Below are 15,413 nucleotides of genomic sequence, written 5' to 3'. Positions count from 1 at the left end.
AAAGGGTTAAACCTGCCAACAGCTTTTGGGTTTAAAGTTGGAGGATAACTTTGAACATAGGGAGTCAAATCCAGCCTCTGTAACAGCCTGGTAACATCACTTTGACCAAGTGGTTCTGGGAATGGATTTGGCCTCCTGTACCTGTACCTCTGCTCCTCTGTGCTTTTGGTGTGACTTTAACCTTTCCACACCAGTCCTTGTGGCCAAAAGCTCGTGCTCCCATTGCCTGATTTAGTGCACGTAATGCATTTACAGGTTGTGGCACTATTATGGCAACAGAAAGGGAGCACCTGAGGCAGTGGCTGGTGGTCATAGACTCACTCGGATCCTCCTTTGGTCCTGACCTACCAAAAAGCACAAAACTGTGCTTTTAAAGCATGGTAGCAGTGACTTGAACAAAATGAAGAGCTACCAGTGTCAAGCCATGTATTCATAGACTCATAGAATGGTTTAGGTTGGAAGGGACCTTAAAGATCTCCTAGTTAAGCACAGCCATAACCACTTCGATGACTCAGGGCTTGGACAGATGTCAAAGTGTATATTGGAAAGAAGAAATTAACTTAAACAAGAATAATTTAATGCAGTCAACATGAAGGAAGGTAGGTATTACCTGTTGGGGCGAGTGGAACCTCTTCCACACCTCCACTAACATATGTTGTTATAGGTTTATTTAATTCCTGGGGTAAAGCTGGCAGACCACTGAAATCATCCATAAAATACACCATTCTTGGATTAAAGGCAATCTGTTCAAGCTCTGCCTTATCCGCACTCCTAATGCCAACAGCAAAAGTCAGCACTCCGGCTCGAGCTAATTCATTGGAAACTTGCAAGAAGGGATCTGCAGACCTCCCTGCCGTCACCAGGACTAGGACCTGTGGCACTTGTTCATTTATCCTGCTCCCACCAGCTTCCGTGAAGTGGTTCGAAAGCACAAAGTTCAGTGCAGAGCCAGTGTTCAGCACTGACCCCCCCTTGGGCCTCAGCTGCCCCATACGTTGAATTATGTCTGATTTGGTTTGGTAGGAGTATAGGGAAAACTCGGTTTGGGGAGTGTCGCTAAATTGCACTAAGCCAACTCGGATTTTGTCACTGCCGACATCAAGGTCGTTAACTAGGGTGGCAACAAAGTCCCGCACAAAGGGGAAGTTGGCATTTCCGACGTTGAGTGATCCATCCAAAAGAAAGATGATATCCCTTTTGGTTACTTGAACTGCAGTAGAGCACAGAAAACAACATGAGACATCACAGAAAACAAAAACGGAAAATTCTTTTCATGTGTGCATGCAGCATACGCCGTACACGCATGTAAACCTGGTTAGGACAGAGAGAGAGGAGCAAGGGTGTGATCAGCACAGAGGAAACGAGGACCTTGATGGAAATGACTGAATGGGGCAGGGAAGGATTCTAACTCGTACTGAAAACTCTTCTGAATGTCGGGTTTATCAACAGCCTCTCCTGTGGCAGATATTTCCAACGGCTGCTGATGCCAGAGCTGTGTGCTCTGGGGCAGAGCCTTAACCAGCAGAAAGCAGTTTGGTTGATTCTGGTGGAGCAACATCAAATTATGCCTACAGACACCTTGCTCATCTGCAAGTCACCACACATAGACCTGGGGCTTCCCAGCAAAGCTTTAGGGAATTATATGGCTTTCTGGCACCAGTGCTAGCACCCCCTTATTGAGCATTCCACAGGGATACTCCCGTGCATCCCCAGAGGTGGAGAGATATGTCCTGCCCCTCAGTGACTTCCACAGTCCTGCAGTGGCTGGCCTGTGGGGCAGAGTTAGGCTCCACCTGCATGGGGAAACACTTCTGCCAAGTAGCCAAACTGGTTGGTGTTTTGAGTGGGTATTAAAAATAACTTTTGCCAAGGCTCAGAGAAGCCGGTTCAGATGACACTGCAGTGGCTGCCTGAGGACATCTGCCTTCTGACCTCTGCATTTAATGCACTTTAATGTTGGCAGTTACAGACATCCATTTGTGGGCTGGCGAAGGAGGAGAAATTTCCCACTTTGGGCAGTAACCAGCCAGTTCTCGGTTTGTTTTTAGGGTTAAATCCTTCCTGGGCTGTATCTCTGGCATCTGTGCCCCAGCACACAGATCTACACCCCAAGAAACCACAGGATTATCACCCTGTGCTTTTTTTGCTCTAAACACATCATGTCTAGATCACAGACCAAAACACCAAAATTTTAAACAAGATCTCATAGAACTGATAACTCATCTAATTCATCCCTCCTGGATGCCTTCCTCCAAAGAGTTATTCAAAATTTATTTATGCCCATTGCTAATTCTGCCCATTATCTTTCTATTTAAAGTGTTTATGACTATATTCATCCATCTCTCTAGCTTACCTTGTCCCTGTAAGCATGCTGTCCTGTATATAAAATACATAAATACTGACATATTGAAAACAAAAGGGGAAAAAAACCAACTGTTTACAATACAGGAACTGTTCTCAGACTTTACAGATTGCCTTGGTTTCCTGTATTTTTAATTTTTCCCAGAAAAGTGCCATTCAAGGCTCAGGGTGAGACAATATCCAGTTAAAATGGAAGTGCCCAATGTCAAAATCAGTTTTCTTACTGCTATTAATAATTTAAAGGAGTAGGATCTGATCCCTTGCTTATTATGTATGTGAATAGCTGTGAGAACAGTAGAACAAAAAGACTGGAAAAAAGAGAAGCTGCACAAAAATGAGCTTTGAACAGGGAAATATAGGAACATTTTTAATTTACATTGAAAAATAAAAATGCAAGATTTGGTATATAGCCATGCAAAACTGTATTAGCAGGAAACACACTCTGAAACAAAGCTTATTAAATGATAAGTCCTGTGATATTCATCTTAATTAAGGACAAGTATTGGTAAACTGATTTCAAAATGTCTGCTCTGTATGTAGATCAGCCATAGGCTTTAATTCTTTATGGGCTCTTTCCAAACATTCCATTTCTTTTGCACTTGGTTTATAATTTTAAATTACTTTATAAAGTAGAAAAAATATGGACATGGTTCAACAGCCACTAAGCCAACGGGAACCTCACTATTGACCTTACTGGGAGTTGGAAGAAGTCCTGGTTTTTTAATGCCTTGAGACAGGAATGCAAGGTTCAAATCTGATCTAGTGCAGCATGGGTTCAACCTCAAGCTTCTCTACAGGGAAGAAATCCTGAGAAATTTGGTATAAAATCTCTCTGCACCCAGAACATCTCTTGAAGTGCAGGGGAGACTCCCTCAAAAGACACGACCCTAGCAGTTGGATTGCTTCCAAAGTCTACTGGTGTCACTGGCAAGACCAACTAAAAAGAACCCACTGGCTCCACGAGGCTTTGGATCATCTTCTAAACAGACTAAATGAAAAACAACACTGCAACATTCTCAATTACACCTCTTAGGGCTTGAGCTTAGTAAATGATAAGGAAACTGTAAATATGTTCTTAAAGGGTGAGTCTCAGTCCAACAGCATCAGGGTAGCTTTCTCTGGACATCTCCAAGAATAAATGGGCTTATGTTCTTCACACTCCAAAGAAACTTTTATGTTCCTGAGCAAATGCCCACCACCAATGATTCTCAAACTGAGGAGAGATTTTAACATTCCCCATGTGTCCCATTAATAGGTTACACAAACCCTAAGTGAGGGCAAAAGCCTCTGTTGAACAATTTTGGTACCTAACTAGTAAAGCATATCTTCCACATCCAGGCCTTGGTGACAAACATGAAACAGGACAAAAATCTTCAGGAAGGGGTGATAAAGCTGTAACAACAACCACACTACCAAGTTCACCAACCTGTTCATGCACTTACTAAACAAAGAGACAACATTTAACCATGCTGGAACATGTGTTTGATGCTTTTTTTCCCCCATTATCTCCACATGGCATAGAATAAGAGTAGACAAACGTAAAACCCATATTTCCTTAATTAGAAAAAGGCAATTAATTACCTGAGGGTGGTTCTTGGACAATCAGTCCTCCTGAGAGTGTCCGGATAGGCGACAGCACCTGAGGTAGAATGGCTTGCATGAACTGAAGGCGGAAGTCCTCTGGGTTGAACACAAAATCTCTCTCGTGGGCAATTTCTTGAAGTTCTGCCAGGTCGGCGTTTCTCGAGCCCACAGTGAGGGTCACTATCCGGTTCCTTTTCATCTCTGCTGCCGCTTGGTCAACAGCATCCCTGGACTTACCCCCAGTGATGAGCACCAGCATGGGGAGCACCCCCTCCTCCACCCTGCACCCAGCAGCACTGGTGAAGAAGTTGGTCCTCACGAAGTCCAGCGCTGAGCCAGTGTTGAGTGTCGTGCCACCCATGAGCTTCATCCTCCTCACATTAGTCATCACATCCTTTCTGGTCTGGTGGGTGTTAAAATAGAACTCTGGCTTCACCGTGTCTGCGTACTGCGCCACCGCCACTTGGATCAGGTCGGGTCCAACCTCCAGCCTCTGGACAATTTTGGCAACGAAATCACGAATTGCGTTAAAGGGGGCAGCCCCCAGAGCAGTTGAGCCATCTATCAGGAAGACTATATCCTTCTTGTTCACTTCAATAACTGCAAGTAACACATGAACATCATGTTAGCAGAAGTCTTCACCACACTCAGCATCATTTCTATATCAACAGTGCAGCAATGTTTAGAACTCCTTGTTGGCTTGAGGTACTGTTAAAAGGGTCTTGCTTTCAAAACATAATTGCTTTTTAGGTTCTAACAGAGGGCTAATAATAACTTTGAATGTTTCCCCTTTCTAAAACACAGAAAAGCTGAAGAGTGGCAAAAATGTTGTTGTTTACACACTTTAATATTAAAATGTCTGTACATGTCAAAGCAAAGGATGAAAGTCAAACAGTGAAGAGAAATCTTGGCATTTAGCTGGCACAGGAGATAAAATAAGCAGCTGATGCTCCCTCCATCTGCAGTGAAACCATTTGAATCATGCTTCAGCATCTCAAAAGGATTAGTTCCAAAGACCAATGACACAAGTAAAGAACGGTCTCCATTTAACATACCTGATTTCGGGTCTTCAAATCCTACATTTTATTCCTTATCTAACAAAAACAAGTTAGGATTTTTCTTGGTACAGCTAGCCCAATCATGGAAGACCATTCCAGTGCCCTGGCTAAGTTTGAAGGAGGATAATTAGGGAGGAAAAAACCCCTGTTGTGCAGCATTAGAACCAAAGCATCATCATATTTAACACAGCAAATATATTTTAAAAAAGGTAAATATTAGCAAGACCAATATCATTATGATAACAGCATTCTACATGATCATCAGGGGCCTAATCTTAATACCATCTTTTAGATGACCCCACTCACGTCATCATGTCCCTGATTTCATGCCATTGATGTTAAAGAGGAAACCCTGTGCTGCTTCTAAGTTATGCTGAGTACTGTGACTCATTGTGTTATGGACTTGGGGGGTCCTTAAATCACCTACCCACCTAAGAGCTCCTGAGATGGAGTCAATACTCAAGGAGGCAGGTCCATCACCTCCCAGGCTCACTGCTATGACCAGTACAGAGCCTGGGGGAGGAGGAGACCTGGCATGTTTGGGACCTCACAGCCCTCAGGGCAAGCGGTAGCAAACACTGCCTTGCCCTGCCTGGATGTAGAAGGGTAGCCCCTCAGCCTGTCAGGGCTCCACTGCCTGGAGGCTGTTTACTTTGGATTTCAGCAGAGAACAAAGCTTTGGCTTCGGTCCTCCTTGGCCACCCACCAGCTGGCCACGGACAGCAGTGCTCCCAAAGGCTGGTGGCTGTCAGGTTTCTCAGTAGGGGTGAGTGCCTGAGGCTGGGCTACCCCAAGGAGTGATTTAGAGCTGGCATGACCCCTGTGATTCGGCTGCCCCTCTGCCCTCAGACCCCGAGAGACCTGCCTCCACCAGCAAGCCTGAGCCTTTGCAAAAGCCTCTCCCAGAGTCGTGCTGGAAAGAGTTTCATTAAGGACCAATTATCAAAAAATGAAGTTTAAAATTGCCCACCGTGGTGCTGTCAGACACAAAATGATAAGAACAAGCCTGAAGTGATTGTGGTGGTGCCCTTCCTGAGCCACAGCCTCATGTGAGTTGTCAGTGAGCTGCATTTGGCTGCCCAGGCTGTCAGAACAGAGCTACTCACAAAGCAATGAGCATTTGTTTCTATGATCCCTTTCCCAGAGCCGTGACTTCCGACATTCATCCCTCCAGCCAGGTTTTTTTCCTCATCACTTACTCCAAGGAGGAGAGGGCTGAAAACAGGAAACTTTTCAAATTGATAACAAGGGTCGAAATCTCTGCTTTGCATCACCCAGAAGAGAGTCCAAAGCATGTCCTTAGCTTGTCAGCAGCTAGAAACCCAAAAATGGAGACCCTGGAAGCTTTTGACTTTATATAGAGGTTTGGGGAAAACATCACAGGGGCTTTAGAAAGATCTGGGAGGCCAGGAAGGAAGAGCTCCCTCCACTACTCATTCCTCTTGCAGGTCTCAAATCCTGCACTGTGATTCCTTAGAGGAATGCAAGAACCAAAACCAAAACCCAGAGGAAGAAATAACATATGATGTTAATGTCAGTGGATACAATTAGAGCAAAAGCCTTTAAGCAAGGCTGTACACATCTCCTAGTGTTTAATCCAAAGCTCTGTAAAGCTGATGGCAAGTCTCCCAAGAATTTCAAAGGATTTGGGATCAAAGCATTGCATCTGTGACTCCAAAAGCTGGGAATGTAAGAGGGTGTCAGCATCAAAGCCAGCCCTGCATAGTTCCCCCCTCACTGCCATCTCAGCTACCTTTGGTGAAGCACCTCATCTAATTTAATCATCCAGGCTCCCCCAGTAGTTGAAGGATGGAGGAGAAGAGAGGCAGAAAGTCACTTTGAGGTACCCATTTATCCCAGGAGGATGAGTGTACAGCCAGAGAGCTTAAGTGAAGCGAGGTGACTTTAGTATTTCACAGGAACATGTGGCACCCCAATGGGTTTGGCACCCACTTCAGGCTGTGGCGTCCCCCAAACCAGTGTTTTACACTCCAGGCTTCCAAGATGCTGATGCAAACCAAGCAGAGCAGTCAAAATTGATTTCCATGGTTGCTAGAGATAGGAGATTCCCTAAAGCTCCTTTGAAAATAGCAACTCCTCCATTTAGCATATCCATCTCTATGTAATTGCACGAGCCAGTGCTGCTGTAGCACCTCCCACGAATGAGCTGGCATTCTCAGGGAGAAATAGGCAAGTGCAGATGAAACCAAATGTACCCACATTTTTAATCTCACCATTCAAACTGTTAAAAATCAGAGGGGAGGAAAGAGAGGTTTGCAGGGGTCCTGGCGTGCACATTTTAGCTAGACATGCTGACTTCATCTTACTTAGCTAAATATGGTGCTTGTAGGATGCTACAAGAAAAAGCTCTTTATGTTCTTTCCTGGAATAATCAAGCCAAGGTCATAAAATGATCTTTTAGGCAAATTCCTCCCTTTGATTTGAGCCATGGGACAGCAATCATGTTTAGACATAGATCAGTGAAGACATCTGGAATGCAGTTTTATATGTCAACATACATCATGAGGAACAGTGTGTACAGAACTCCAGACTGGCAACGGGATCCCAAAAGTGTTGTTTGCATTAAGCATCCTGTTAATGAAGTGCAGAAACTCCAGCCTGGCCCTTTCCAAGGGCCTCTGAAATATGACATACTGTGTCTTTCATAAAACCTCTCTATCAGTGAATTTAAATTAGTCTTAAGCCCAGAAGGTGAGAAACTCATAATCACCTACTTGCTCAGTAAATCCAGGTATTCTTTATTCTACTGCACCCAACCTAATGCTAGTCCAGAAATAATATCAATGGGGTTTAAGGGTGACAAAGTGACCTAAGTGGAACATTGACACCTGCATTTTGATGTCCCGTGGCCTTGTGGAAAGCTGTAAACTTTCTCAGCTAATGGATCAAAGGGAAATGTATGTTAGCCAGGTAGAGACTGCAGTTCAGAAGCACTAAGGGCTGCTTGCCTTTTGACAAAGTTAACAACGCAGGAATTTCACCCTTTTCCCAAGGACAGCCCACAGCTCCCATGAGGTACGGAATTTTACTGTTTTAGCAAGCTGATAACTTCAATGCTGGTAAACAGGGATCCACTAACATCCCTGTTAGCTTCCCCAGCCACATTTTATTCTCGTGACACTTTCAACTGACATACAATGTAAGCTCACATGACATAAATGTTTCACAGTTGACATTGCTGCAGTGTTTATTCCCGTGGTGTTTAGATACCCCAATAAGGATTATATGAGTCTTTTTATACTCTTTTTTTATACTCCGTTTCTGTCCTTTTAAAACACCATTTCATGTGATTTATTGCAACAAAACCTCATGGTTTTTGAAAGATAACCCACTGGTCCAACGAGTTTCTGCACATTAGCCACAGGACTATTTGTCTTTCCCATGGTTTGTCCATAACCAGACCAGAGAGATGAATTGAAAAAAAAAAAATTCTTTAGATAATTAAAGAGCTAAATATGTTTGCAAAGTGTGCAAAAGCTCATTCATTCATCGATTCACGGAAATGCAATGGTCTAGAAAGACATACATACCTTCAGTCACAATGGTTGGGGCCGCTAACAAAATGAGTCTTTGGGCCACTCCAACAATGTTGGGCAGTAATAATTCTCGAAGAGCATCAAGGTTACGGATATCCAGGGCAGTATATGCGAAGCTTCCATCAGTAGCAATCTGCTGCAGCTCTGCACTGTCAGCATTCAGGACCCCAATGCTAAACGAAAACACACCAGCTTGCTTCACTGCTAACAAGCCCTCTCGGATATCATCACTAGACTCTCCACCACTTATCAGCACTAAAATCTGAGGCACTGCTTCCTCTATCCTGCTGCCTCCCGCCTGGGTAAAGAGGTTCTCCACCACAAACTCCAGTGCTGCACCGGTGTTCGCTTCCTCGCCACCGCGGAAGCCGAGTGCCTTCACGGCATCCAGAACATCCGCTTTTGTGGAGTAGCTGTTCAAAGCGAACTCGGTTCTGGGTTGATCACTATACTGCACCACCCCAATGTGTATCTGCTGAACTCCAACTCTGAGGCTTTCAATCAAATTTACAAGGAAATCACGTATGGCTTGAAAATTGACACTTCCGATGTTGTTTGATCCATCAATAAGGAAAATAAGGTCAGCAGATTCTTGAGCTTTAAAAAAAAGAAATGCAAAAGGTGAAAGCATTAAAATGGGTGATTACATGCGGTTGTACAGTGTTCTGACATGTTTCTTGGAAAACCAGTAAGAAACACAAAAATGAGAAAACAAAACACGTGATCACTGAGGAGGTGACGTTTGCCTCTTAGTTCTGCATTCTGATTGAATATGGGCTCCCAGCCCCTTCCCAGTAGCATCCACCACCCATCAAGAGAGGGCTTCAGTGGACACAACCTGAGCCAGTGGCTGTACTTACGCAGGGGTCAGCAGTGCTGGCACACAAGGAGAAAACTTGGCAAAATAAAAATTTGGGAAACCAAGATCCATTCCACCAGTACTGTCCAAATGTTTAGACAGAGCCACAAGAAAAAGGTGGATTTTGGTGGCAATTCACACCAAAGATGGCAGGTGAGGACAGTAATATTCACTGGGAGTTTTATCATCGCAGTCTCTTATTTTTTGGAAGCTAAACAGCCAGGATTTACTGGATTCATGGAACATTTCAGCCTCTCTGTCACAATTCTGCTCTTTTCTGGTTAAACACAGTGGCTGAGTATACTGGTTTCTCCCACCATGAAGGAGTATTATTTGAAATGCATTTGTTAGAAACAATTGAAAAGGTTTTGGTTGCTTTTCTTGTACTGTAACCCTTTGACCAGCTGCCAGCATCCAACCGGTGTTATTTGTCCAGCAAGGTGGACCCACACAATTCTCAACCTGGGCCATGCAAAAATTGTCTCACTTTAAATATTATGCACAAGGATGGATTGATTATTGCTAGAGGAGTCTGGTCTGATATCTGGTCCTATGGACTCTGGATATTCAATCAAAGAATGCAGAATCAGGTTAAAAAAGGGTGATGAAATCAGTCATGACACAATTATCCAACTCTATTTGTTGTGACCATACCCAGACGATCACAAGCATTTGCTGAGAATATACACACACCAAACAGAGTTTGTATATGGCATGAACATGGTGCTGAGGGGGAGCATTTCTGTTGTGACACTTACCAAAGCAGACCCAAAATGCCCTGGTGTCTGCCCTTACTCCTTTTGCTCAACTAATTTTACCATCAACATCACCAAGAGCTGTATGCATGGAAAAAATAAGGGGTGAAGAACACCCCTAAAGCATGGTTGGATATTTCCATGCTATTGGATCTCCAGTCTTGTGAAGAACTCAAATTTCAGACTATTTGCAAATGAATGACAAGCAGCATTTAGAAATATCAATCAGCTCTCAACTTTTGAAAGCCAAAGGTGAAACCAGAGAAAAACTGACATGCAGTTTGGCAGGGCCAGGAATAAACCTCAGGTCTTTACTATTAACCAGCAGTGCCAATAATTTATTTGTTTGTTTATTTATTGCCTGTTTGATCGATAAATGTTTTCATACGCTGCAATGCCCTCCAGAGATTCAAATAATGCTGCAATTCCAGCAACAAGGACTCCAGGGCACCATCACTCCCCTGGGCCAGCTCAGTAGCCAGTGTTGGCTTGGAGAACTTCAACAGGGTTCAGCAAAGAGCTCCAGGATTTATTTCTCCCTGGAGACAAAATTTAGGGGTGCTTAGGTCTGTCTTTACTGTGCCATTATCACTTGGGATGTACAGGTCCTACTTCATCATACAAATGAAAGGGAAATCTCAAAGTGGTTGTGCCCAAGGCTGCTTATCTCTTTTGAGGAGCAAGATTTCAGCCACTAATGGGAGCCATCACACCAGCTCCCACCAGAGAGAAAATAGATATGAAACAGATGTGTTGGATAATTTGTCATCACCGTAAAAAAACCTTGTATTTCAGTGCACATTTATGGAACAAGCCAGTGTGGAGAACAAATAAAAGCATGCTGGTTACACAGCTAAGCAAGGAGGGTCAGATGAGACAGACAGCTCAGCTTTAACAAATCCATCAGGGCAAACTTGGGGCTGACTGTTGTACTTACATGAGTCAGCTCTGGGGACTGCCACAGACCAACACTTTTGGTTCTCTCTACAGGAACCACTATGGGACTGGGATCTTATTACATTTCCACTTCCTCTTAGGGCTCATTTCTAACTTAACATCCATGGCACTTCTATGCGTGTTATTGCCACGTGGAGTTACCAGCTCAATAAATGACTTCTTGAACTCTTATGCAAACAGTTATTGGTACCATGCTTTTCAATCTACTGTCATCCAAGGTTTAGGACCTGTAACAACTTTTCCCATGTTTAGTGATACTCTGTGTATCACCCGTGGAAGTCACACGGGGGCAAAACTACAATAGTAGGATTTTTTAATTTTGTGTTATAGGATGGGAAGGAAATACTTGCAAAAAATATCTTTGAGTAGAAACAAACTTGGAAATTCATTATATACTCGAAGTAGGATTTTGGCTCTAATGCTTTTAAAGAAATGTCTGTGACTCCACACTGTGGGGTTACCTGCTGGCATGGCCCAGAGGAGGACAGCCAGCTGCCACAGACCAATTTCTTATTGATTTCAGAAAGGAATCACTGGGGTCCTTCATGGCGAAGACGCTCAACAGCCGCTGCAGTGCTGTCATCAGGTTGGGTGTAACATCCATTTTCCATGTATATTGGTATCATTTTCTTAGCATTGGTGAGCCTTTAGTCATCTTTCTGGGGCAGCTACTCCCCTGTGGCTTTCACGTGGCCTGGACAGTTGCCCTGTCAAGCGCTTTGCACAATAAAAACACACATGAGCACAGCCTTTTGGTGTTGCTCGGTGTCATGCAGAGATGGAGAGCACCCAGTGGGGCTGGCGTGAGGGTTAATAGGCAAGACAACACAGGGAGATTAATGTTACGCTGCCTCATCACGCTCCCGTTGCCTCACGTCACCCCACAAGCTATTGACCTTCAGATGGAGTCTCAGGAATAAAAAGAAAGGTTTGATCTCCAGGACTTCTGTTTTGAAACACAACAAAGCTGCTCAGAAGGCCCTTCCCATGCTGGAATTTCATAAACAGAGGAGGGACAGAGGGAGACTGTCTCATTTTTTTTCCATGAAAATTGGGCCCCTGTCTTGTGGTCAGTGCAGATCCGTTGGAGTCAACGTGGCCTGGAGGGAGGTTTCAGTTATGGGAAGGGTCCAGCACTGCAGCAGGTGGAAGCCAGTGCCTTGTAGAGAAGGCATTCCTGTGACTCTCCAACCACACACCTTCTCCAAGTGCATGAGGAGAGGGGCTAAGGGCCAGCTCAGGGTTGGGGCTTTCAGCAGAGAAGTTCTCCACCCAACTTCTTTTGCTGTCTTCAGCCAAGAATGTGACTTCCTGGAGTGGCACATTGCCTGCCTCCCCCCCACTACTGCAAGGTGACATCCTGCATGGTATCCCCGCAATCAGCAGGGACCTTACCGGTCTCCAGAGGGTTTTCAGTCAGGGTCACCATCAGGTCTGGTGTGTTCATCCCCTATTTCCCTGCCTTTGGTGTGAATAGCATGGGGCAATTTAATAACTCTGCAGAGCTCCCTGCATTTGCATTTCCATACCATGGGGGTCAAAGGACGGGCACAATGTGCTGCTGCTCATCCAAGGACTCCTAACTCCCAGCAGCTCTGGCAAGGATGCCAGCTTGGTCTGCAAACAACGGCACGCTCGGTGGCTACAAACACTGGGCCACGTGCTTCAAACCTTTATTTTTAAACCTCTGAACGTCCATCTCAGTCTTGCCCCTACAAAGGCTTCAAACAGCACAATGCCAGCAGATACCATCAGCCAGCCATTACCTGTGATGTCTTTAACCAGTCCTTTGGCCCCAGCCTTTTCTGGAGTCATGGATGAGCGGACACTTGCCACTAAGTCCCCAACTATGCCGTGGAGAGCAGTAAAATTCTCTAGGTTGAAACGGTGCGTATCGAAGCGTTCGCTCTCTACTTCCTTTAGCTGCCCTTCCACTGCATCCTGCACGCCGACCGCAAACATGTTTACACGGGCCGATTTAAGGACAGATGATGGCAGAGCCACATCATCCCGGGGCCGTCCGTCCGTTAACACTATAATAACCTGGGGGACGCCTTCACTGGCTCTGCTTCCAGCAGCTTTAGTGAGATGGTTCTCGATTACGTACTCTAATCCTTTTCCAGGCTTGGTGCCTCCCCCCGCGTAAGACATGTTGGCAATATGGGACAGGACGTCTCGGGTAGAGGGGTAGGTATTTAACTGGAACTCTGTGTGGGGGTTTCCGCTGAACTGGACCAGGGCAAAGCGAAAATCATTTCCTCCCACATCTAAAGCTTTTACAACATCATACAGAAACTCTCGAACAAGTTGGAAATGTTCCTTCCCAACGCTCCAGGAGGAATCCACTAGAAATATTATATCAGCCACGGCAACGGTTTTGACAGCTTTAAAAAAACAGATGGGGGTTTAGGATTTTCTACGATCAGCACAAGCACGTCTCCTCCACCTCCTCCTCCTCACCCAAACAACCAACAACCAACCAAGAGCCCCTTCCACACAGTGACAGTGAAGCTGAGCTTCCCCTCATCGCCCGCAGCAAAACGAGAAGCGCTGGAGAACAACCAGGCAGCCGTCAGCACCCTGACACTGCAGTGCTGGGGGACAGGAGGGGACAGCATGCGACCTACCCTTCCCAGGGAGGGGGAGCTGAGGTGCTTCTCCCCTCCCCTCACAGGTTTGGACACCAGCCCTGAGCCAGACAAAGACGCTGGCAGCTCCACATGTGAATTTAGGCTCATTCTGTTTCTAGCTGCCCATGGTCTCCTGCACATTTTTTGCTGACTCAGGGCTTTGCTGGCTCTGTGGTGGTTCTCAGGGAAGGAAGGGCTCCTTGGTTTAAGCAGCCTGGGTGCTGGCACGAGTTTTCCATATTTTTCCTGCTGTGAACACCCCCCGCAGTGACACCAGCTCTGGTCCCAAAGGCACCAGCACCTCCTCTTAAAGCAGCCTCCCTGCAGGTCAGTGGCAGTGCTCCTCTCATTGCTAAAAGCCCTCCTACACATGCAAGGAGGGCAGAACAGCTCTGCCCACATGAAAACCCTCTCGGGGCCACCCTGGGTGCACACCCCACAGCTCAGTCCCCCGCAGAGCATCCTCAAAGGCACGGCACGGGCCAGCGACATGCTCGGGAGGGCACCGTGCGCACTGGCAAGGTCTGGGTCCCCAGGGACCCTCAGCGAGGTGGGAGCTGCGGAGCAGAAGGTCATCAATCCACGACATACCATCGACATGCATGCTAAGAAACAAACAGGGTGAGCTAGTGGCTCGTTTGTACAGGGGCAAAGTCAGGGGAAGCAGTCTGGTCTTACCTGCCTGCTGCTGGGCACGAACCGAGCAAAATCCTGGGAGCAGGAGACAAAACATTGCCACAAAGGGCAAATGTCGGTGTTTCCTCATTTTGGTCTTTTATCTGAGCTTTCCTTTTATTCTCTTTGTTTCGAAGCACCCAGTGTGAGACCTAAGGGAGAAAAACAGGGAGAGTGAGAAACAGCAGCAGTGCTGGCCAGGCACGGATGAGGCGTGAGATAGAAAAGCCGAAACCATGTGGTTTTAAAAGGCTTTTGTGGCATTTTGGCAGGAAAGAAAATATTTTACTGCTGGACAGTCTACTTCGTAGCAAGCTGCCCTTTGCAAGAGGAATCCTCACTCACATAATTGACATTTAATCACCCCTGTGGACTGAGATGACTTTCCTCTTGCCTGTGCTGTCCCAGGTAATACCCAATACACAGGAAATTGCTGAGCCTACATTTCTACCATCAAAATATGTCATTGCCTCTCACCTGCCCTCCTCACCCATGGATGACCAGCTGAAACATCTTGGCCAAGAGGTTCCCTCTTGCTGTTGCCATTTCTTATTTTATTTTTTCTAAACACCACAGTAATTGCCCTGAACCTCTCGCTTAGCCTCAGCTCACCTTTTCAGTTGTCCCAAATGTACAAATGGAAATTTAAATACTCCAGACCCAACTGAACCACATGATCTGGCTGTACAGCAAAAAGGCCTTGGACTCCCCCAGGCTCACAGCCCCGGTGGTGGAATAGCCTGTGCTGGCTGATCATATTTTGGAAAGGCCCCAGGAATAATATTTTATCTCTTGGAGCCAAAAATATAATTTAAGCAAGTTTGTTATCTGTGATCCACCTGGCAAGCCTTCTGAAACAATGTCTCTGTCAGGAAAGCCGTGTTTCTGTTGTCATGGAGATGACCAATTTATTATTTAATCTTCATTTCCAAGCATACGGAGTAGAAACCAGCAAGGCTTGCTTAACTGAGAAAATA

At 45.5% G+C, this 15,413-nt stretch overlaps 1 protein-coding gene across 2 annotated transcripts in view; it reads right to left on the bottom strand.

The window, feature by feature from the left end:
* The window catches only part of COL6A3 (collagen type VI alpha 3 chain), a 52,380-nt gene extending 37,823 nt beyond the window's left edge, over positions 1 to 14,557 (bottom strand). The window contains exons 1-5 of one of the 2 annotated variants that reach the window (XM_018084472.3): positions 14,440 to 14,557; positions 12,898 to 13,515; positions 8,555 to 9,157; positions 3,943 to 4,545; positions 611 to 1,210 (exon numbers count right to left, since the gene is read on the bottom strand). In XM_018084472.3, coding sequence (XP_017939961.2) covers positions 611 to 1,210; positions 3,943 to 4,545; positions 8,555 to 9,157; positions 12,898 to 13,515; positions 14,440 to 14,527 — 2,512 coding nt within the window. In that variant the 5' untranslated portion in view covers positions 14,528 to 14,557. The remainder of the gene's footprint in view (positions 1 to 610; positions 1,211 to 3,942; positions 4,546 to 8,554; positions 9,158 to 12,897; positions 13,516 to 14,439) is intronic. The other variant, XM_018084475.3, reaches the window with a different exon arrangement.
* Between the last annotated feature and the right edge of the window lie 856 nt (positions 14,558 to 15,413).

This window comes from Manacus vitellinus, unplaced genomic scaffold, assembly GCF_001715985.3.
Source record: "Manacus vitellinus isolate BGI_N305 unplaced genomic scaffold, ASM171598v3 scaffold_71_pilon, whole genome shotgun sequence".
NCBI classification, from domain to species: domain Eukaryota; kingdom Metazoa; phylum Chordata; class Aves; order Passeriformes; family Pipridae; genus Manacus; species Manacus vitellinus.
Note: the sequence above shows the minus strand (reverse complement) of the source record. Positions and strands in the feature narration are given on the sequence as shown.